At 50.3% G+C, this 23,136-nt stretch overlaps 2 protein-coding genes across 8 annotated transcripts in view; both read left to right on the top strand.

The window, feature by feature from the left end:
* The first annotated feature begins 516 nt into the window (after positions 1–516).
* On the top strand, positions 517–6,674 carry LOC100121306 (class E basic helix-loop-helix protein 23). Of its 4 annotated transcripts, XM_031929773.1 has the most exons (6): positions 517–3,146; positions 3,267–3,827; positions 4,143–4,349; positions 4,412–4,719; positions 4,835–5,058; positions 5,360–6,674. In XM_031929773.1, the coding sequence occupies exons 3-6, from the start codon at positions 4,203–4,205 to the stop codon at positions 5,605–5,607; spliced, it is 927 nt and encodes a 308-aa protein (XP_031785633.1). In that variant the 5' UTR covers positions 517–3,146; positions 3,267–3,827; positions 4,143–4,202; the 3' UTR covers positions 5,608–6,674. The 4 variants fall into 4 exon arrangements, with proteins under 4 accessions (XP_031785633.1, XP_016840891.1, XP_016840892.1 ...); XM_016985402.2 differs by having other exon boundaries at positions 517–3,827; XM_016985403.2 differs by having other exon boundaries at positions 518–3,827; positions 4,430–4,719.
* Positions 6,675–7,136: 462 nt separating this feature from the next.
* Positions 7,137–23,136, top strand: part of LOC100121285 — a 35,707-nt gene continuing 19,707 nt past the window's right edge. For 2 of the 4 annotated variants that reach the window (XM_031929769.1, XM_016985401.3), the window contains exon 1: positions 7,138–7,589. The gene's annotated coding sequence lies outside the window, so the exon portion shown is untranslated. Of the gene's footprint in view, positions 7,590–18,653; positions 18,703–23,136 lie in introns of all 4 variants that reach the window. The other 2 variants (XM_031929770.1, XM_032599487.1) reach the window with 2 other exon arrangements.

Genomic DNA, 23,136 nt, shown 5'->3' on the forward strand with positions numbered 1-23,136 from the left:
AGAGAGAGAGAGACGGAAGATTATTGCAGAGAGAGAGGTGAGAAAACGTTTTTAGATAGCCCCTCGGTAGCAAGAGAGCGAGTACATCCCTGCTAGTGGCATCCGGCATCAGCGCGCGCGTATAGGGTGCTCTGCTGGTAGAGACTCGAGAGCGAGAGAGAGAGAGAGAAAGAGGGGGTTTGTTTGGTCCGGGGAACTATCGCGGTGATGCTGTATTGATCCGAAGAGAGCGAGCGGGAGCTAAAGTAAGCCGCCGCCGCCGCGCGTTGCCGTGGCAACCCTCGCGTCCACCACCCCCTCATCCCCCCGAGAGAGAGAGAGTGAGAGAGAGAGAGAGAGAGAGAGGCTCAGGTCGACTCTACAGAGCCCACCCACCCAGCCGAAAGCCACACTGCTCCGCAGCGGCAGCAGCAGCCACCCCCAGCAGCACACATCTCGTTTCTCTCTCTCTCTCTCTCTCTCTCTCTCATCTCTTTTTCGCGTGTATCCGTACCTACGGACGTATAATAACGTACACGGACGCGAGCGAGAGCCCGTTAACCCTCACATTTGAACGCGAGAGCACGCGCCCGGATACGTGCGTGTACGTGCTGTAAACCGTACACATTCGCGTGTGTGTGTGTGTGTGTTCTCTCGCACATAGACAGCAGCAGCAGCAGACTCTTTGAAGCGAGAGCTGGCCGGGGCTTGGCCGCTTCTTCTCCCGCCGGCGGCGGCGGACTCGAGGGACCCTGCATCCCCCCCCCCTCCCCCTCAATCTTCCCCCAAATGAACAATGTAAAACGTTGAATTTAACTGTTTGCCCAAACTAATGAGATTTTTTTCCTCCCAAGCGCCGAGCGCCCACCTCTGCAACGAGGAAAGATCGTAATAACGCGCCGTTCTTGTTGCGGACGATCTTCGAAAGCGCCGGCAGCGAGCGAGCATGCAAGAAACTCGATGGGCGTCTCGATATCCAGGAGAGCATCTTAAACAATTGGGAGAGTCTCAGGAGAGAGCCGCGGTAAAGCGTAAAAGCAAGTACCGGTCCGTGTACGTAATACGCGCAGTGGACGGCGACTAGATCGTTGACGCGTTGACGCATCAGGACACTCGAAAAATTATCCACATACTGCCGTCACGAGTGTGTACGCGCCCTCTTTCTGCCAAAATATCGACGCGAAACAATCAGCAACAACGTCGCATAATTCAAAAGTCCGACTAATGCACCGCACGGCGAAACTACACAAGGACCATTAAATTCCAGCTTTATACGCGCAGTTTCGCGGGAGTTTCAAGCTCCGTACATACTTACTCTCGCGCGCGATAATAACGCGACGTAGCACACACTGGTAAAATTCGTTATACACGCACGGGCGTACACACCTGGATGCAGCGATAATACAACGGAGAATCGGAGCATTGTTCGTACCATCTGTCGTTCGTGATCTTGTAAATCGGGCGAACTAGCCATCGGGGACGACTCGGGGATAATAATTCCAGCGCCGCGTGGTTATTTATATACCCGATGCGTATCGATTGTCAAAGAGGCGTCGTGGAAAATGGACGAAAATCGAACGCTATTATGACAACACTATATTAAAGCCGAGCTTTCATACACGGATCGCTGAAATATGAATGGGTTTTGAAAATTTCAAATGTCGACTGTGAAAGTTTAAGGGATAACATCTATTTCTACTTTGACGATATGCCGGAAAAAGTATGAAAAGCGACGTAAAAATCAAACATATACATGATAAAATCGAGCGTCGTCCGCTGCAGCGCGCTCGTACAATGGGCTATAAGACGCGCGCAAAAACAATTACAGAGAGAAAGAGAGAGAGAGAGAGAGAGCAGTGAAAAAGGGGAGTCCGGGATATAAAGGGTTGCAGCTCTCTCTCTCTCTCTCTCCCAATTAATTAACGACGGCGCGTTACACGAGCAAAAGACCAGAGCACACCAGGCTGTCGCGCAGATAGAGCGTGTAATCAGTGCTGCGAATCGTCAATTCTCATTGTGCAGAGTCCGCGAGATAGCCCCTAATCAACATGAGCCTCAAAACGACGCGCGCGCTACATCAGCTCAACCTGCGCGCACCGAGTCTATATGTATATGTGCATATATAGACGTATACACACCGGCGCGGCTGCTGCTGCTCTGCTACGATCGATCTCTTCTCTCTCGCGCGGCGCTGCCGCAGCGCCGCCCGGCCGAACAATCGATAACTGATAAGGCTCGGCCTCTCTCTCTCTCTCCTTCTCGCGCTCGTCGCGCATCAAATCGACAGCGAAGAATGATAATATTGAGAGTGACGCCCCGACGTCGTATCTTTCGCTTTTTCCCCCCCCCGGCCTTCGATGCCCCGTAAAAGCCCTGTACACGCATAGATGCGAAATTTTTCTTTGAGAAAAAAACGCAATTTTCCCGAGCCTCGCTTCGCCTTATAAGAGATATCGTGTTCGTAATCCGTGCAATTGACGGCGGAGGATTAGAGCAGTCATCATTGATTATATTTCAGCCGATGTACATCCCGGGGATTCTCCTCTTTCTCGCTCAACGGCGTAACGATCGGAATTCGCGCAGCTCGAATTATACGCCTTTTCTTCCTCTTTCGCCCTTTTCATCGCCGCCGGGAGAGAAAGAGCTAGTCTCTCTCGTATTTTCTTATTTATCGATGCGCGTCGCGCGCGGCGAACTAATTGACTTCGTTATACGCGCGCGGGCTTTGACTTTTTTTCTCTCTCTCTCTCTCTCACGACTCGATGCGCTCTCGCTATTCGCGTTTTCTGCATTTTACCGGCGCGAGAGAGATTTATCTCTTGATTGGTTATGCGTCGGCTGTACTTTTTTGTTAACGCGGGGGAAAACGCTGAATCGTGATTACCGTGTGTCTAGACGCCGTTGTACAGTCGTTTCGCGAGGGGATGATGCTGCGATATTGTTGCAGGGAAATGCAGAGCAGGTTGCGCGTGCTTTTTGGAAGTAATGGACGAAAATGCGTCGGAATTAATGCGCGCATACTTTACTCCTACTGCATTTTTTACAAAGTATTGATCCCGCCTATAACGCAGCACCAAATCTCCCTCCCGATCCACCAACGCGTTATCAAAGCCACAGTCCAATCACCTCCGAATCTCAACATCAACCCGACAATCGACCAGCGCTCGGTAAAAAAAAAAAAAAAAAAAAAAAACACCCAGCCCAGCATCCGGCTGGACCGCGAGCACGTCGTCCTTCATGCACCACAAGTCGGTTACTAATCCACGAGCTCTCTCTCTTCACACAAGTCACCACCGATCGGCCACTGATCATCCGAGCCACAATCCACGAGTCGTCGTCATCCCCCCGCCAGAGTCCGCCAGTTGCTGGTCCATCGCGCGCAGCATCCGCCGCCATCTCCAGGCCCGATCTCGAAGCCGCATCTCGCAGGGGGTTGACTGCCGCGAGCCACCCCAAACAACGCACACGTACGCGTCGCCCGTCTCTCTTTTTCTCTCTCTCCGCCTTTTTCCCTCTATTATTATTTTTCCCATCCCGTCCTTTAACAAACCACTTCCCCACACCCGTGCACTGCACTCGTGGATTTTCGCAATCGGAGAAGTCGAGATTCAGGGCGACAGAAGATCGACGCGGTGCCGTGACGTGATACGCAACAAGGGTGCAGGTACAGGGGCTGAGCGGCGAGCCTTTTAATCGAGGCGTCGAGCGCGAATAAAATGGCCGTGATTCGGAGCGTCTCTCTCATTCATCAGTGAATCGAGGAGAGGAGAGCGGCAGCGATGAAATTTTGACGAAATCCCACAGCACAGCTGCGCCGCCCGTTCGATGTTCAGCTGAGAGCCCTCCGAGTAAGTGCGCATCTTTTAATCATGCTAATTTAATTAATTATTCAATCAAGTCACAGCCACAAGTTCCCCGTTAATCAGCGTTTATCGCTATGCGAAGGGTATCGAAAGGCGCCTGCCGACAAAGGAGACGCTTAAATATTAAAAAGACCGCAGCGCACGCACGTCACCCCAGTGTCGGTATATGCAGTGTAATGAAAGAGCATCAGCACACGCGCGTATCCGCAGCCCTCGCAAAGTCAACGCTCCTTTGAAAGCGCAAACTAGCGATCACACTCAACGTTAACGTCTACATACAATGTATCTCCTTGTTCGCAGAGCTTATATACAACGAGTCGGCCGCACGCAAAAGAGCAAAAGTCGTCCATCAAGAGGAGAATGAGGTCCTACGACGGCGAGAGCAGCTCCTGCGAGGAGGACGAGCGCCGGGAACCGATGCCCGAGGCCCACCTGCAGCACCAGCCCCAACAGCAGCCCGGGCCCTGGCAGAGACACCCGGCCTGGGCGTGGGAGCACCGAAGCGCGGTTAGTTATACGATAAATTCGAGGGATATTACGAGAGCCAAAGCTATACAATGTAAATGCAGCACTTTAACCGTCCACAGCAGCACCCGCTCGCGGCCCACGCTAATCCGTCCCTGGAGCCGATGGGCTACCACGGGGGACCGGGCGGCTCCGGCCACCAGCAGCAGCAGCAGCAGGTAATAGCCGGCCACCAAGCGCCGGTCGTCTACTCGCCCTCGGAGAACCCGCAGAGCGCGCCCGGCCGCAGGACTCCTCTGGGAGCCGTCGGCCTTGGCGGCTTTTACTTTCAGCAGCAGCCCCCGCAGCAGCAGCCCCCGCAGCCCGCGCACGCCTCGGCCTCCTCCGACGAGAACAGGCCCGATCACGAGAGGTATTGCTGTTATTCATTTAGTTTGATTTATTTATTTTGTTTGTTTGTTTGTTTGTTTGTTTTTTTTTTCGTAATAGCAAAATCTTGAAATTTATGAACACTGTCTGGGTTCAAGGTCCGGAGTGTCCCGGCTCAACTGCCCGGGCAAATCGAAGACGACGCGCCAGGGCAAGAGCGTCCGCTTAAACATCAACGCCCGGGAGAGACGTCGGATGCACGACTTGAACGACGCTCTCGACGAGCTGCGCTCCGTCATCCCGTACGCGCACAGTCCGTCGGTGAGGAAGCTCTCGAAGATCGCGACGCTGCTGCTCGCCAAGAATTACATTCTCATGCAAGGTCAGATGCATTGCGATCAACGAAGCGCCTCCTGCATCCGCGTGAATTTATACGATTACTCGCTCGGAATAGCGGACGTTTGTTCAGCGCGCTCTGCTCCGAGACGTTATCCATAAATTAAGCGTGTCTCGCGAGATGACTATCGGCGTTGCGTAATAGCTCCTTTTTTTTTTCCGAGATAAAAAAAAAAAAACAAGGAACAAACTCGCGCACTTACACCTCGCGTTACGCAAGCGCAATTGAATAACGACTCTCGAGAGGTTGTAGAAAGTAACATGTGCCGTGTGTTTATGCGACGCAGGAAACGCGCTGGAGGAGCTGCGACGAGTCATCGCGGTGCTGCAATCGCCCCACGCCCACACGACCGCCCTGCCCCCTACGCCCGTCTCCTACGATCTGCTGCAAGGCTTTCCTGGCAAACTCTTCCAAGGCGTCCAAGAGCTTCAAGGTCTCCAGCCCACGGCCAATCCGAGCCAACAGCCACCGCCAACACCGCAGCAGCAGCAGCCGAGTCCCTCCGAGGAAGCGGCAGTCGTCGATTCGGCCTAAATTTTTATTCGATTTTTTCGTTATCGTTTTCGTTTACAGAGGTGTGTAGAGTAGGTTGAGTGTGCACTTTTTATGAAAAACAGAGGAACGTCTACGAATTGCGTACAAAAATGAAAGTATATAACACGCGTTCGGATCTTTTGAAAGTACCGAAGCCTCTATTATACGAGAAATTAATAAGAAAGTCATTAGATATTATAATAATACGTATACAAGTATATATCCGAGTACGAAGGTGCAAACTAATATGAAAGTAATAACGATACGCATTCGCGTTTTAACACTAGTTTTAAGACGAAATCAACAGCGAAGAACGACTTTAGCGTACTTTTCAGCTCACTTTTTATCGCGTATAAAGTAACGAGATTCGAAACGGAAGTTTCAAAAGCCATTAAGGCGCGAACGCGGCGAATACCCGCAGAGGAGCGAAAAAATATAAAGAGACGAAAGGAGAGTAGAGTTATGAATCAATCGGTGATTGAAAAGTGAAATGCTCGTGAGAGAGAAACTTTCCGAGAGTTCCGCCCGCAACACGATAGTCAATATAGTATGTGATACCAGTAAATTTACGCTAGTCGCATATACATATAATAATATATGATATACAAACAAAATACAATATGGATTTATACAAAAAAAAAATATATATATATATATTTATTATTACGAAATGACGATATTTCGCTGAATCTTCTATTTCTATGGAGTTTACTCGAGCGAACGTATGCGCTTGTTGTATAAGCGCCGAGAGTCGACGATATTACGTACTATTTACGCTGTGTGTATATTTTAAGTGCCAACGAGTGAAAAGAGAGAAAAAAAAATGACGACTGCGTAGAGATTTAAAAAAAATTACTATATATAGTACCGGCCTATGAGCAATAATCGATGTCGTGAACAAGTAGTTTATCGAGAAGGAGAATCAAAGTTGAGCCAAAGGAGGATAAGGAATACTGTAACGTCAATATTAAACAAGACTAAAGATTTTACAATTATCGTCGTAGACCACTGTAGCAACGATATGAGTGTTTAGCTTGCAAATAAAATCTATTTACGAACAAACCGAATCAGCCTGGCTCTCTCTCTCTCTCTCTCGAGTTGTTCATTACAGCCACAGACTGTTCCGAGAACCGAGGATCCAACGGAAGCTCTTTGTCTCCCCGCGTCTCATTGAATCGCGAACATCTGTCCGTCTTCCGTTTCCTGGTTGATTTTCGAAATTGCCGCCCCCGCCGCGGCGACCGCAGCGCCTCTTGGGTCGTTACTCTCAAGCCTCGGGATCCCGTTACCCGTTCGGCGAAGCTTTCGCGGAAATCGGCCGAAAACAGTGCGAAAACTCACCTGAGAATCCCTTCGGCGTCGACTACTCCTCGAAGAATCCACTCGGCAGGACAGCACAGTTCCACAGACGCACGACACTCGGAATCTCCTCGGGGTCGCCGATGCCGTACGGTGTCGCCCCCTGGCGGCGACAACTCGACGCACCGGGGAGCCTGACCTCGCGTGGAGTCGCTGCGCGGCGCGTCGACGCCATAACCTCACAATATACGTCCGTCTCGCTCTCTCGCAAAGCCTCCCTCTCTCTCGCTCGGTCTCTCCGGCAGCGAGCTGATGCTCGCCGAGTCCGAGCGCACACTCCGCCGCCAGTTGCGCCTGATAATTCGTACGCGTCCGACCGTCTCCGTGCGCGTTGCGCAGAGAGAGAGCGACAATACAGAGTTGATTTCTCCGTGTACATATATACGCGCGCGCACACAGAAACGCAAACACACACATGCAGCAGGTATAGGATCGCGCGGCCCCGCGTACAGTACAGAGTCGAGCGGACACCTGGAGGCAGTCGGTTCCCGAGGGAGACGGGAGGAGCGAGATAGCGCGAGCCACGCAGAACTGAAGGGAAGAGCGGCGCACGCGGAAGAAGAGGCACAACAACAGCCGGAAATGTAAGAGCGCGGCGTTACGCGAGGCTAGCTGGAAAAGCGGTGAGTACCTATATACCTACTGTGCGCCGAAGCTCCGTTTCTTCCGCTGTAATACTGTCCCCTTCTGGCATGCGTCTCTCCGAGCCGCGAGTCATTGTGCTGCACCGGTGTACAATATACGCGTATACGTGTGCGAGAAGCTGCTTTACTATCCGCGAATTCACTACTACTACAACTTTTACTACGAGTGTACTAGACGGCAAGCATCGGCGCACTCGCGCACTGGAATTCAGAGAGCTGTCGCCGATTTCGTAACGCTCGAGCGTATGTATTGCGAAAAAAATAACCGAATTCCCGCGGCTGACACACACACACACACAGGACGCTATTGACGCGAAAAACTAACCTTACTTTTCACCGATTCAAGTTCGAGTGTGTGTCGATTCTCTCTTTCTCGCTCCTCCCCCGTCCGCTCGCGCGCGGCGCGTTGAGAGAGAGAGAGAGAGAGGAAGGGAGAGAGAAGTCTTGAAAGTGTCGAGGCACGGCGCAACCGAGCCCAAGTTTCACCTTGCTGCAGCACAGCTGTGGCTCCTTATATATACATATATATAATGCATGCATGCACGCGCCGTCGTTGTCCTATAAGGACGGCTTCGAGTGCACGGGACACGGGATACCCGAACACACAGCACTCGCAAGGTCGGCCGAACTCATCGGCTGATTTTAGCGGCGTTTAAGCTGCCGATGCGTTCTGGGTGTATACATAGATCGGCATATTTTTCAGGACTTAACGCTCGATTAGACGGCTCCGAAAATGGAACAATGGCTCGAACCGCAGCGCGTATAGTCGTACTACTTTTCCCACTCCGCAGAGTATACGACAGTAGCGGCGGTGGCTCCTATGCCAGTGAATATAGTAGTTCACGTTATTATTACTCCTCCTCCTATGCCCGCACTGCACAGCATCTTCATTTTCTCTCCGCTGCAGCAGCGGCGCGTATCTACCTATCTCGTGCGCTCTCCTCCGCCTCCGCTTGTTTTATTTCGCCGCGATTTTTTTTTCTCCTGCTCTCTTTTTACACTCGTCTCGAGTTTTTTTCCTTTCCCTCGTTCTCCTCCTCCGCGCCGCCGCTGTCGGCTGCGTGCGTATGCCTATAGTTATACATACTCTCTCTCTCTCTCTCTCTCTCTCTCTTGCCGCTGCCACCACCGCTGCTGCGGCTCTCCCAGGGCCGTGTGCAAAAATCGCAGAGTCTCTCTTGACAACAAGAATCTTTCGCTGCGTATACAATATGCGCTGCATCTCACTTACCGTAAACTATGCCTTATTCCCGATCGATTTATTTATAGGATCAAGGCTTATCGCTTTTTATTACTTCCTTATCTCCGCAGCGCTGCGTGCTCTCTTTCTTTCTCGGTTGTTACTGACCGATTGTGCACTTGTCTGTAAAAAAGTCGGAAAATCCTCTGTCTTTTCTTTGTCAACAAGTATCCATAACTTCCTCGACTGTAACTTCGTCGAACGCATCGCTCGCGAGTATCCCCCGATCGAATGATCGACCCGATCAAGGCTTACCCGATCACCGCCACTTCCTTATCTCTCATATCCGAGGCAGTCCGATGCGTATAACTAAGTTCTGTATACCGAGTCACGTTTCCTTTTTATCCGGCCCGCAATTTCTCGCGCGACGGACACCGAGCCGCGAATAATTACATCGTAATCACGAAGAATCGGGAGCCGCGGAGAGAGAAAGAAAAGCAGCGATCGCCGCGGCGAGATAACGATTTGACTCATCGGCGTCGCTCTCGCGCATACTAAACCCGCGCTCGTGTTATTATTTCAGACTCGAAGTATAGCGGCGGCATGCGAGAGCATATGTATACAGCTGCGCACAATGCCGAGATTATCATCGTGTGCACACACGCAACACACACACACACACACAGACACTCGATGAAAAACTTGTCATCGCCGCGACTTCCGACTTTAACGACAACGAAGACCAAGGCGCGTATTATACGTTTATCGATTCGGCAAAAAAGGTGCGCTAGACTCTGCGTCACTGGCTGATTTAAAAAAAAAGACTCCGTTTTCTAAGTGTTACGCACGACGCTGCGTGTATTCGCGAAGAAAGCGAGTTCGCAGTGATGAAAAGCCCGCTGCAGCAGGTATCTTTCTAACGATGCAGCGGAGTTTTTCGAATTTCACCGAGAGACTCTCTCGCTGCAGTGATAACGACATCAAAGATTCCTCGGTTTATTTCTGCGAGGAAAAATACAACTCGGGGGAGGAAGAGAAAGAGAGGAAATTCTCCGATTTCAAGTCTCGAGTTTCCGAGATCGCATTTGTACGCGAGAGAGCCCGAGCTGCATAGGAATATTTTTCATCCGGCGCACTTCGTAACGAGAATCCGCGCGCGAATAAAATGACCCCGAATTTTCCAGCCGATACATTGTGTCTCATTAACACCGCTGGAATTCGACAATTTTCTCTCTCTCTCTCTCTCTCTCTCCCAAGAGTTTACGTACGCAATTATCGCGGATGTGCAGCAGTAAGACGAGGCGCGCGATTAGAGTCACGTGACGAAAGCACTGCCGCCGCCGTCGAGATTATTATCCGCGCACTTTCTAGGTTAAATAAACGAACTATGCGCGCTAGAGAGTCTCGTCGCGGCGTTTTCGGGGCAACGGCACAGCGACGTATTACAATGGAAAAAGAAGCTTACGCATCCGGTGCGAGCGTCTGCGTGTATCACGATACCTTAACGCGCTGTCGTTGAGCGCAAACTGCAGCGTCATCCGGCAGCCGAATTATTATCTTTTCCTCGAAGCTGCTGTTTTCTACGCGTCCACTTCCCACGACACACTGCGGAGTCAACAGGATTCGATTTCCGTGGATCCCCCCCGAGACAGATTCGAGGTTGGATATATTTTTTTAATAAACGTTGTAAAATGTGTACAAGGACTATGTTCCCGAAGTCCCTGAGCCGCGCAAGGTTGAGCTTTATATTCGCCATCGATTGCGCGGGGGTGTATAGAGAGCGAAGGAGAGAGAGAGATGCCGGTTACTTAACGAAAAACCATCGGCGATTATCGATTACGCTGCAGTGCGCGAGTTCATTCAATACAGAGACGCGTTATATCGACGTTTTTCGCTTTTTTGTTTTTATACACCTACGCACCGCGGCTAATCTTTCAGCGGTCGCGCCGAGTGTATATTTTATTCAGCGTTGCGGATTAATCGCTTTTTTGCTTTTTTTATTCCAGCGAGAAACTTTATCCGTTTGATGAATATCGCGCGAAAATTAACGAACGGGCTTACGCGTGCGCGGGACGATAGTTTGTTGTTGTACGGCTGTTGTTTGTTTTCAGCTCGTTTGTTTTGCTGTGTAGTGTGGCGGAATTTCTTCGCTTAAATTATTGCAGAGTTTTTCCTGGCTTTCGCATGTTTCATCGTCGCGTAACACACCGGAGCGTAAACGCGCACTTATACGTTCTGGTGTTATACCTGGCGAGTTGCAGCGTTTATATTCAGTGTATTTTATCTCTCGAAGAACGTTCCGCTTTTACGTAAGTGCATCTCTCGGAATAAACGTTTCCTCCGAAAGTCTTCGATCGAGAACACTCCCGTCGACCACACACACACACACACACACACACACGCACACACTGTTTAGCGAGTTACAAAAGAAGCGGCTGTCGCGACACTCGTCTTTAATTGTGTCGCAGATAAGCCACAGTGGGGGAGGGGGGCTTCCGATTACTTCTTTTATACCTCGCCGTATAGTGTGTGCCATGCAAGCGAGTGCGAAAATCTCGTGTATGCGCGCGCGCTCGCGTTCACTCGTGCCAGGCTCTCTGCTTGTATTATATATATATATATATATATATATATATATATATATATATATATATATATATATATATATATATATATATATATATATATATATATATATATATATATATATATATATATATATATATATACATGCTTACTCTCTCTTTCTCTCTCCCTCGCCGCGGCGTTCGCTTGTGCAGCTCTCTCGACCAGTTTTATCTGTCTTTCGGAGATGACCTGGAATTGTCGTAGGTCAAGGACTCTCGCGCCCGATTTATTTTTGCCGGCGCGCGCTCTGTGTGTTTATTGCCTTTATACGGAGAGGACACATGCATCGCGCGTGAGAGATTCTTCGAGCCCACTTTTTGCCGTGTTTTTTCGTTATCGCTTGATTAATTTTCAGCGGAGAGATTCCGCGCTATTTCCAAAACGCTCGGCTCGATATAAATCCGTTTTCGCTTTTATTAAAGAGCTCTGAAAAATTATCGCCTGGTCTGTGTTTGCTTTCCACGCGGTCGAAATTCGTTTCGTTATACGATTACGCTCGAATCGATATTCGCTCGCGCTCGACTTTTTTTCGCGGGCCTTTTGAATATCCGCCATAAAGTTCGCGCGCGTGGCGAGTCAAACTTTTCACAATTCCATTTACATAGATATACAGCTCGCGCGACGCGTTTTCGTAAATCACAAGCCAGCTATGTATATGCGTTATTCCACGAAGATTTTATCATCCTCTCGAAAAGTTTTAATAAAAAATATCAACGCCCCCGGCGGCTGATGTTTTTTCGCTGAATGTCCGTGAATTGACAGGCAGCTGGGCGCGCAAAAAGGTTTGAATAAAAAAGAGAGAGAGAGAGGGAATCGCCGGGTAGGGAGGGAAAATATACGCTTCTCCTGCCGTGTGCACTGGCTCGCCTACACGTGTACATAGGAATGTATACCCCGGGAAAAAAGGTCTAAAACGCCGCGCCGGGGGAAATGAACTAGAGAGAGGCGAGCGAGAAGAGAGAGAGAGAGAGAGAGAGACAAACGGAAAAAGGGAGGCGGGGTAAAAAATCGAGTGAAAAAGGGCTCTGGGTACGGATTTAGCGAAATAGACCGAGCGATATAGAGAAGTAAAATGTAAAGCGAGAGAGGGACTCGCGACGCCGGTGCAACAATGGCAAATCGACCCGCCAAAACCCTCTCCCTCGCGCGGATGCGCAGAAACCCGCGCGACTCCGTGCAAAACAATGAGAAAACTCGTTTTCCTTTTTTTCCGTCGTCATCCTCGTCTTTTCTGCCACCCTGTGATCATTTTTGGACCGGCCTTTGCTAATAGTCTCTGACTAGGTCGATAGGTGGCGCACAGGCTCTTTTTCGCCTCCCCCATCACGATCTCCGCGCAGAATGCTTCTATAGCTTCGCAGTTAAAAATAAAGATGTACCCGCGCGCGCTCGCGTCGGCGAGTATGAGTCGAGAGGTTAACGCTCTCTCTCTCTCTCTCTCTCTCTCTCTCTCTCTCTCTCTCTCTCTCTCTCTCTCTCTCTCTCTATCCGGCGAACGACGACCCCTCGCGGCCGACGGACTGAGCGCGTGCGGCCTGTGCTTTACAATATATAATAACATATCGGCCACGTATGGCGTTCTCGTTGTTTTGCGAAATCAGAGAGCGCCGATTCCCACGTTAAAAGCGCACTCTAACGGTCGCCCACGCCGCGACACGCTCCGATTGCAGAAAAAAAGCAGAAGTAGCACTGTTTATGTACAAGAAAAGGGCGGCAAGGACAAGTGCCCGCGGGAGGCGTACGCGCGATGTGTGTACGTAATAAAACGGGGGCAGGAGGACGGCGCCGCGGGACTTGTCGCACGCGTGCGATAATTCGATATCTTTTCCATTTTCACCGCGCAGAGAATATTCGGGCTGCGCGAAGCGTTTTAACGGCTGGTTGCCGGGAATGATGAAAAGTGCCGGAGTGTACGTGCACGCGGGGCCGGCTTTCAGTCGCGTAGACTACTTCTTCGCGGCAGCGGCTGTAACGGTAAAGCTTACTGTTGGCCTCTATTATATGCGCGAGTGAGAGAAGGACGATATGCTACACATTTTTCTCGGAAGCTCAATATTTATCACCCGGGCCGCTCCGATGAAGCCGTTCTCGAATCCTTCATAATTGAGCTCGAGCGTTATCTCGACCGTGTTTTGAATTCGTAAACGCGCGAGCATTCAGGACACACATAATCCAGGAATAACAATAGCGACTTCTCTTTTTTTCGTTCTCGGGAAAGCTTAGAAATTTACGAGCGCGCAGTCTCTCTCACGTGGCATTAAAAACTCAGCACACGCGAGAACCGGGAGCTGCACATCTGCTTGGCATTATTTTTTCCCAAGACTGCACGAGAGAGAGAGAGAGAGAGAGAGAGAATTCGACAAAGTCGGCGCGCGATCAATGCCTCCTCTCTGTGTACATACACCGGTCGGTCACGCTCCCGCGGTAAATTCGCCGATTTGCAAAAATAAACAACGGCGAATCGAATTATCGTATTACAGCGAAGAATATAACGAAGGCATCAGCCTTTCGCCGATGCTACCCTTTGTCTCCCTCATCTCTCAGCGCGAGGGGTTGTGCTCTTTGTGCGCGGCGTAGGTGTTTGCCGGGAGGTTGTGCTCGGAGCTCTGTTGCTCGAACGTTTACGAAAATTACAAAGAGCCGCGAGGGAGAGAGGTTAGGTTGTGCAGTGTTGCAGGGAGAGGGGGTGCACTCAGAAGTTGGTCCAGGATGGATGGAGGAAGGAAGATCGGCTGCTGCCGCTGCCGCCGCGGTTGCCAGGGTGACCGGCATTGATTACTCCCCTCCCTTTCGGCTCCCCCCTTGCTCGAACTCGGCGGCCTGCTGCTACCGCTGCTGCTGCTGCACCCTCTCCTCTCCGGCTCATTTTTTTGCGCTCTTTTCCTCCCTTCAATATACTCTCTCGCTCTCTGTGAGTGCGCTCACACTCAAAGTTCCTCCGCTGCGCGCGGGCGCGCTATACCGATACTCAATCTTTCTCCCTTGCGCGCTCGTGTGCTCTCGCACACACGCGTACGTAAGCGCGCGTGTCTCTCTTGTTGCGTTATTTCGTCTCTCTTTTACAACTTGCTCCCACTCTCTTTTTATTTTGGCTTCTCCTCCTTCGCCCGGCTATATGACTGACTTCGTCGCACTTCGTCTTCCATAAATTTCTCTTTATTATCCGCCTCTCTCTCTCTCTCTCTCCTTCTCTCCTCTCTTTCTCTCTCATATTTTTCGCTCGTCGGCGTATATAACTCGCGCGAGAGAGCAGTAAGATTCTCTTTATCCGAATGTTTCTTTTTCCACCACAACCGATTTTCCTCTTCGCTTTTTTTTCGACTTCTTTCACCTCCGCCGCCGCAGCAGAGCATCCGGTTTTCATATTTATCTCGTTGCTTTTCCTTCGCGCCTTTTTCACCAGTCCGCGCAGGCGCACGACCGTTTTCTCTCCTCCTCTGTAATCCCTTCGCTTCTTTATCTTCGTCTTCATCCTTCTTTACGGTTCCACTTTCCATCGAATCATCCCCCTGGCTTTCTCTTTTTCGCGCCGTCCGTTTCTCACACCCCCGCGGAAAACTTTTTCATTTATTTCTCCCCCCTTCCTCCCTCTTCCACGCCATCTCATTTGCTTTTCCATTTTCTCTATCTTTTTAGAGCTGCGCGCTGCAGCGCCGGCTTTCTCGTATCTTCTTCCTCGTCGTCGCGTTCACCTATATATAGTTTTTTTCTTTCTCGAAATTTTGCCAGGAGAGGGAGGGAGACGAAAATCGCGGAGCCAACAGCTGCTGTCGCTCGCGCAATCTTCGCTGACGCGGAGATCGCTGAATTTTGTTTGCCGAGCAATTAATTAGATTGCCGTAGATAAGATTAGATTACATTGGATTGAGGCTAAATCATCGCATTCGCCGTCGTGTATACCTTTCGCTGACTTTTATTGTCCGACGTTGCGGCGCGACTCTTCCGAATTCTCTATTTTTCTGTTCCGTTCCGCACACACGCCTGTCGCTTAATTAACGAGGCGCATATTCCGCATTTGCATTTCTGATAAAATCGAACGAGCGCCTCTCGGTAGCTGTAAATTTCAACCGCTGTAAAGTACACCTCTGACAATGAAAATTTCAGCTTCGCTAACGGAATGTTTGCCGGAGATTTATATCGGGTTATATCGTGCGCATTTTGCATAACGCCGCGACTGTACTCCTGTCTACATAAATAGCCTCGTTAGACAATATCTCAATGATTATCGGACGTTTTATTTAGGAGAGAATCGCGGCGTTAAACAAATCCTGATTGCTTATTCGTGCACACCCCACCGCGCTACGCCGCATACTAATTGAATTCCATTGATGAAGAGCAGCGTTGAATAACCTTTTTTTGAAACTCGAACTTTACATTTTATCATTTCCATCGCGGACCGCAAGCCGCGGCTTTATCTCGTTTTCCCTCCTCCCAAAGCTACAAACCATATAGCTCGACTTCGAAATTCGTTGAGCGATAAGTCGTCACCACCGACATCAGTGCTCGTCATCGGGCCTCCCAAAATAGACGCAGCTCCCGCAAAGAAGAGCGACTCGAGAGCGCGAGGGAAAAGAAGATCGACATCACGTACGTCCCGTAAAACTCCTCGAAACGATTAATCCTCTCTCGAGCTGGGAATCTCGCTGCATAGCGCATAAAAGAATCGAAGCCTAGGTCAGGAGAAGGGCTGCGCAGCGCCGGCGACATCAATCTCGTTTCCGTGGCTTTCCTTGCTTAGCTTGACCCTATTCCGATTTCCGTTGTCGCGCGACGCGTCGCCGGGCAAAAAGGCCGCGCTCGATAATGAGGAAACACCGCTGCGAGAGAGAGAGAGAGAGAGAGAGAGAGAGAGAGAGAAAAAGTCGTCGGTTCCTTATAAAACGCTACTCCTATAAATAGACGTATATTTTTCAAATTTCTATCGCGACCGAGGTAAATATTTCCACGCGGCTTTTCTTCGATCGCTGCACTCGAGAGCTGAGGGACGAAAAAGGAGCTGCAAGAAGGGTTGCGGCAGCACAACACACGTGTGCCCCTGCTGCTCGAGGCTTTGTCCGGCTGCAGCGGCGGAGCTTATGGCCGAGTCTCGAGGCTATTGACGAGAGACGAGCTGCACTCTTAACTTCGCGGCGAACGAGCAGATGCGGCACCGTTTCGAGGACCTGCCACGTCCTTCCTCTGAGAATATTCGTGCACAGCACCGCATCGATACGGTGAAATGCAAAGTAAAAACTGCAAAAACTGCGGGAACATTTTCAAAGGGGAACAAACGTACTGCTCGCACATACGGAACGAAGCTTGCGCGAGAGACGCCGTAAAGAAACGCGTACACACACACACACACACACACACTCCCACATCAGCGGGCGCTTTAAATCTCGGCGCATGCGCGTGTTTTATTTTTGTTTACGCGCGCGCGTAAAACACTCGCGGCTGTGTGTAGGCTGACGTCACCGATGACGAGGCGCGAGTCGGCCTCGTGTGCAGTGCGTTATATGTATACGTGCGCAGAGCGCCGTAGACGGAATATGAGCGCGGTGTAATGGTTCTTTTTACGAGGAGGTAAACGCGCGTTTCGTCAAGCGAACAACGCGCTTTTCCGAATACGTCAAAGCTTCGATCGCGCATTTTTTGAGTTGCCGGTATGTGTCTCTTATTACCGACGCAGTGCGGAATCTCGCTCGTATCGACCGATTCGAGATAGCTACTCGGCATAGCTCGCGTTTTCCGACCAAATCGCGAGCGTTGCTTTACACAGCGAATAATTAGAACGTTCGCACTCGACTGTATAGGCCGTTGTGTCATTATTATATTTCCTCTGTATATAAAGTTGCAGAGCGAGGGCTACCGTGGCGTGTAATTTCACGCTTTGCCGAAGTCGTCCGTGTTGAACCTCTTTTTTCGCCGCGAGAGCGCATCCGCTAAAGAGGAAATGTTGATTCGCTCGCGCACATCCGCAACGAGCCTACATAACTCGATCGAGCCGAATAAAAGCTCTCTCCACCCGCGGACAAAGCCGCTTCGCGCGAAAATAGAAAAGCTCGTCGCTGCTGCTCTCTTCGTCGTTATTTTTCATTTTTCAATCGTGCTGGGTGCAGTCGCACCCGTCTCTCTCTCTCTCTCTCTCTTGTCTTGTTTGTATCGCCGTCCTCGTCGCTCCTCCCACATAATACACGACGGCGTCGCTCAGCTGCTGCTGGCGCTCGCTCGATCGATATAACTGAATATACTCGATATCTATTAATACTATTTCGCGTGTAACTCGCTCTCGCGCTTGCTTATATACACACACACACACACACACATACACACAGATAATATATTCACGTTCCTCTTTTCGCGCCGCGCGCTGTATATAGCTCGACATGCTATATTGCCCGAAACGCTATAACTCGGCACGTGTATGCACTATTGTGTCGTATATAGAGGTGTAAGAGCCGGGATATCGAGTGAGCGGACGTAGAGTGGGAGGAGGAGAGTCCCGGCATTCCCTTATTTATGTTTACAGCCGCTGTAATCAATACTGGCATCATGCCATTCCGATTAGGCTAACAGCGTTAACAGGCCGCGTAATGACAAATCGCCGCGCGTATGTGAGGCCGATGACTCTCTCTCTCTCTCTCTCTCTCTCTCTCTCTCTCGCGTTGATTATTTTCACTCGCTTCGTCGCCCCTACTGTTATACTGTGCAGAGAAAGTTGAGAAAATCGGGAAATTATGCGAAATTCGTGCTTGCAAGGAAGCCAGCTCTGAGTTATCCGTTTATAGGATATAGGCGTTCCTCTCTCGCTCGAGGAGCTGAAAAACTGCGCTGCGCGAAAATTTGCATATATATGCGCTACGCGGGAGATTTTTCGCGTTGCGCAACTGCAGCTACGCATTTACATGTTTTTTTTTTCTGACCCATGACCGATGCCGCGTACACTGTCAAAATGCAGAGTTTCGTCATTCTTTTTGTTGTGCACATAAGTGGCCAGCTGCACGCTCGCACTGATTTAATAATCGCTTTTCCGAGAAAGTGAGTTTTTCTCCCGCGAAACGCGCATGTAACGCCTAATTTGAAACTGGAGTATAGTGGGAATGACTGATGCTTCATTTTCGGATCTTGTTACGCGGCGCTGGTAGAGTATTTTCGCGGAGTAGTTTGTCGCTCTAAAGATGACACAATTCTAACCGAATAAACGATTTAGTTACACGCCCGTTTATGACTAATTCGAACTTTGATTTGTGTTTCAGGTGAGTGTCTGCCACGATCATCCCGATCCGCCCCAATGCTCTCCGTCACGTAAGCCAAAACGTTGAGCCTAATAAAATTCACCGACTGAAGTGCCATCGCGATAACACCACCCTAAAGGCTAATATTCAGAATCTCAATGTCGTCCTGTCCGTATAGAGAAGCGCGCGGAAGAGGAATTCTCTCTATGTCTTTCGAAAATTGGCGGGGTTTCGACACGGCGCACAACAACAGCCTTTTCCAACAATAGTCGTTGCGAAATTTCAGCCGGCCAAGGAACAGGGACTCTCGCGCGCTGTATACTCCGCGTAGTGTCTCGCGCGCACTGTACAGTTCGTTACGAGAGAGAGAGAGAGAGAGAGAGAGAGAGAGAGAGAGAGAGAGAGAGAGCGAAGAGAGGATTTCGCAACGCGACGCGCGCCGCCGTTCTACTTGCATCCACCTTACTTATCCTCACAGCCTACCTACCTCCTCCTCGCGTATAAGCGGCGCTGAGCCTAACCCGAGCCTCGGCTTGCTGACTCGCGTCTTTTTCTCTCCCTCGTTCCTTCTCTATACTATACATAGCGAACTAGTATACCGTCTCGCTCGCTCTCTCAGCTGCAGCGAGTGCCTAGCGCACTTTCACATCCGACAAAAAACAGCTGCTATGCGCCTGCCGCCGCCGTGCGCGCCACCTCTAGAGCTTTCTTTCTCGCTCTCGCTTCTGCTGTCTATGGCTATCTCTTCTTTCTATACTCGTGTGTGTGTGTGTGTGTATATACACACAGCGCACCGGGCGCTTTATCGCGAAAACTTTTTCATGGAATGAATAGCCGGATTTGTCTTATTTCCGTAGCCGTACAAGCTCTCGGCTTTAATCGAACCCCGCGGATAATGGACAAGTCCCTTCGGGAGCCGTAAATTAGCGAAAAGTACGCGCCAGCTCGCAATCACATTAGCCTCGCTGCTGCACAGCACGAAACATATAGCCTGCAGTGGATGTAGGCTCGCGCGTGTGTCCACAAAATGTGTGTGTGCAGTGTGTCTAAGAAAAGGGTTAGACGCTCGTATAAACGAAGGCTGCTTGATTCAGCAAACAAGTGCGCATCAGAAGGCGGCATATTATATGGGGGATTCCGAAGGTGAGGAAGATTGCAGCCTTGGCGCTTGTTTACGCGCGCAAAAACAGATCACCGAATATCACCGCCAGCTCGCGCTGCATATCGGGGGGAATTTCAAATCGCGTGTATCCTTTTATTGTATATTCACGCGCGTGCACGTGCATGGCTAAAGCGCTCGTTGTTTGTATTCCGCTGATACGTCCGAAGAGCCGTGTATCTGTATACCGGCGCGGAACGCAAAATAATGCATATCGCGTGTATGCTTCCACGTGTGCGCGTAACGTCCAAGGTCTCTTGTAACGTCGGTACTATATTATGGGAGCTGCTTCACGACCCCGCGGTCTGACCCCAAAAGCTGCTCTACTCACACTCGTATATTCCTATTCAACGAGCTTCGGCTTTTGCTATATATATATATACACACGTATATAGAGGCGAGAGTGTGTATTTTAAGCACTTTCACGATGGCTATACACCGAGTTATGAAAAAAGAATCCAGAGAGATCCGCATCGGATAGCGGAACGAAGGGAGCGGCTCTCTTACTCTCGTGTACGTAGAGGGGATCGACCCAACCTGCTTAGTACCGGCGTATCGCCGCGCGCGAGATAAGCTACTATTATAAGCGAGTAAATAACGTAGACTAAGTCCATTAACAGGACGTTTCGCAAGCGAATCGCGTCAAAATATTGGCCTCGCGTAATTCAGCCTGTAGCTCACTACAGAGTACTCGCGTGTATAGTGCATAGCAACCCTCGTCACTCGACGACTAGAGCATCGAGCTGGGCTGATGCATCCCAGGCTCGCCGCACACACACACACACGTCGCGACAATAGCGTCAGCGGCGTTTTTGCCTCTCGCGACAGCCACGAGAGAGAGAGAGAGAGAGAGATTTTCCTATTCCGCTCGAGGACGATGACGTCGACGACTATGCTGCTCTACGACGTAGGGAGGCTCGACATCAGCGGCGCAGGTTCGGCTCGTCCGCGGCACACGAAGCCTCGCCGTTCGAATGTAGGTCAGACCCTTCTCTCTCTCTCGCTCGCTCGCTCGCTCGCTCACTCTATAGCGAGAGCGGCTTCGTGACTCGCTGGCGAGTCTGTGAGTTTCCCCTAACGCCTGCGTCACGCAGACTCGTTCGCAGATCGATTTCGATATTCCGTGTGTCTTTTTTTCCTCCTTCCTTTTTCTCTGGCGAGAGAACACGACGACGAGTAGGTGCCGGCTTGTTTCGGCCGCGCGCGCGGGAGTAAAATTATTGGGTCACTTTGGAGGATTGATCAAGCGTGATAATGGCTGCGCCCTTGTCGTTGGGGACGGTGCTGCTGCCGCTGCGGCCTATTTTGGGATTTGTTCGATTGTGTCTGTAGGGCGGCTCTCTCTCTCTCTCTCTCTCTCTGTCGGTGATGATCGAGTTCCTCGGCGCTCGAAACAAAAGAGCAATTAAACTGCTTTGCCTTGATAAACTTCGAAACAGTCGCTGACGACTGCTCCGACTCGTTCGAACGCGGCGCTATCCCCCCTGAGTATTATCAGCTGATAGAGCAATCGATAGTTGGGATATTTCTTCTAATTGCTCGGTGTGTAAACTGCCGAGAGGCTCGTTTACATGACGCCCGGCTCGAGACTAAGAGAACGAATGTAGGTGGCCTACTTTGCGCCGCACGCGTAAATGACATTGCTGCATTTCGCAGTTTTACGGCTCTATGTTTATATAGATGTCAATGATATACCGCTGCAGGTATACCTTCCACATAGGTTAAGATCGCTCGGTATACATAGTTTCGCGTGCCGCGACAGTCCGCGAGTAAACAGTGAATAATTCATTCACCGACGAGCGAAATCGTTGATAACAAGGTCTAGACACACCGCAGACCGTAAAGATTCCGAGCTTTAACGTACGAATATTAAACAAACAGCAGCAGTCCCCGATTCTCGATAATCGCAACTTTCCTCGGCTGCATCCGACCAAAAATTCTAACCCGATCCCTTCCGCGCAGAAAAGCTCTCTTTATATTCCCTCCGAAACTTTCGGAGCCGCAGCAGTGTAGTCTCCCCAATCGAGCTGTGTGCGCTGCAGAGCTCTGCAGTAACGCTCTTCCACTGGAACTTTTCGCATACCGAAAATTCAGCAAACTATATATAGCAATGCCAACACAGTTCCGCGCCGAGAGTAGTGATAAGGGAAAAAAACGCGCGTAAAGCTCGACGGTCCTTATCGCTCCCCCCGACTCTCTCTCTCTCTCTCTTGCGCACGCGCGCGTGTAAACAGCGCATTGAATTATGCACGCGAGGTGTATGAAAAATCAAGCTCGATCGCGTCGCGGATCATTTCCAAAGGTCGGCTAATAATAGCCTCGACAGTGTTATACATACACACGGCGCACGCCCAAGAGGAAAAAAACAATGCGCGCGTTGTGACGTCACCGAGAGAGAAACATACGCGATGACGAGGTGAAGAGGTGCATGCACCGGGGTAAAATAAACCGAGAGCGCAAACGACAATTTACTCTCGCGTATGCGCGGCTAACTACTACTGCGATCTCGGCTCTGATGTTGGCGTCGTGACGTCAGGCGTCTCGGCGCTATTCCTGTCGATGGGCCACCGCCGTTGCCGCTGCTCTACACTGCACGAACGCCGCTCGAACTCGATCTTCGATAACGCGAACGCAGCAGCAGCAGCAGCAGCAGCATGACTCTTCTTCGTTCGATTAGCTTTTTTTCCCGAGTTTCTCTTTGCCGGACTTGTGGCTTTTGGAGTTTGCTATTGGATATTGATTCAAGGCTCTTTTTTTGCGCGACGACGACGGAGTTGCGTATATTACTCGGCGTAAGAACGTGGGCGTCTGTAGCTGAGACAAAGCATATTACAAACGATTTTTACGCCCAAAAACACAGCAGCGCGTACAAGCTCACCGACCTCGTTTCGCCGCGAACTGAAATAATAATACTTAAAAACTCGTCGATCCACGCGCACTCGCTGTGTGCACACACGTATAGAACACAGTATAGAGGAGTGCTCTTGAAACGAGCATTCCCGGGTTCGTAAAAGTGAAAGGCCTCGCTGCGCTATCAAAATATTCCGAGTCGTTAAGCTCGAAAGATGTTTTATTGCCATCGACAAAAACTATTGTACGCGAGTTTGTTTTGTCTAGCTCTCTGCGAAGCGACGACGAGCGAATTAACCAATTTCCAGCGTTTTTCCTTAGAGCCAGCCTTTCGCGCACTGCACGAGATTCAATGTTGTGCATATACGCAAGCCTCTTCACATTCGCACCTTATCGCATTGTGTTTTACGATAACGACATACTGCGTGATACACACAATTTTTTGTCAATTTCACGATATCAAACAGACTACTGAGTACTCCTATTCTGACAGTT

Source organism: Nasonia vitripennis, chromosome 4 (assembly GCF_009193385.2).
Source record: "Nasonia vitripennis strain AsymCx chromosome 4, Nvit_psr_1.1, whole genome shotgun sequence".
NCBI classification, from domain to species: Eukaryota; Metazoa; Arthropoda; class Insecta; order Hymenoptera; family Pteromalidae; genus Nasonia; species Nasonia vitripennis.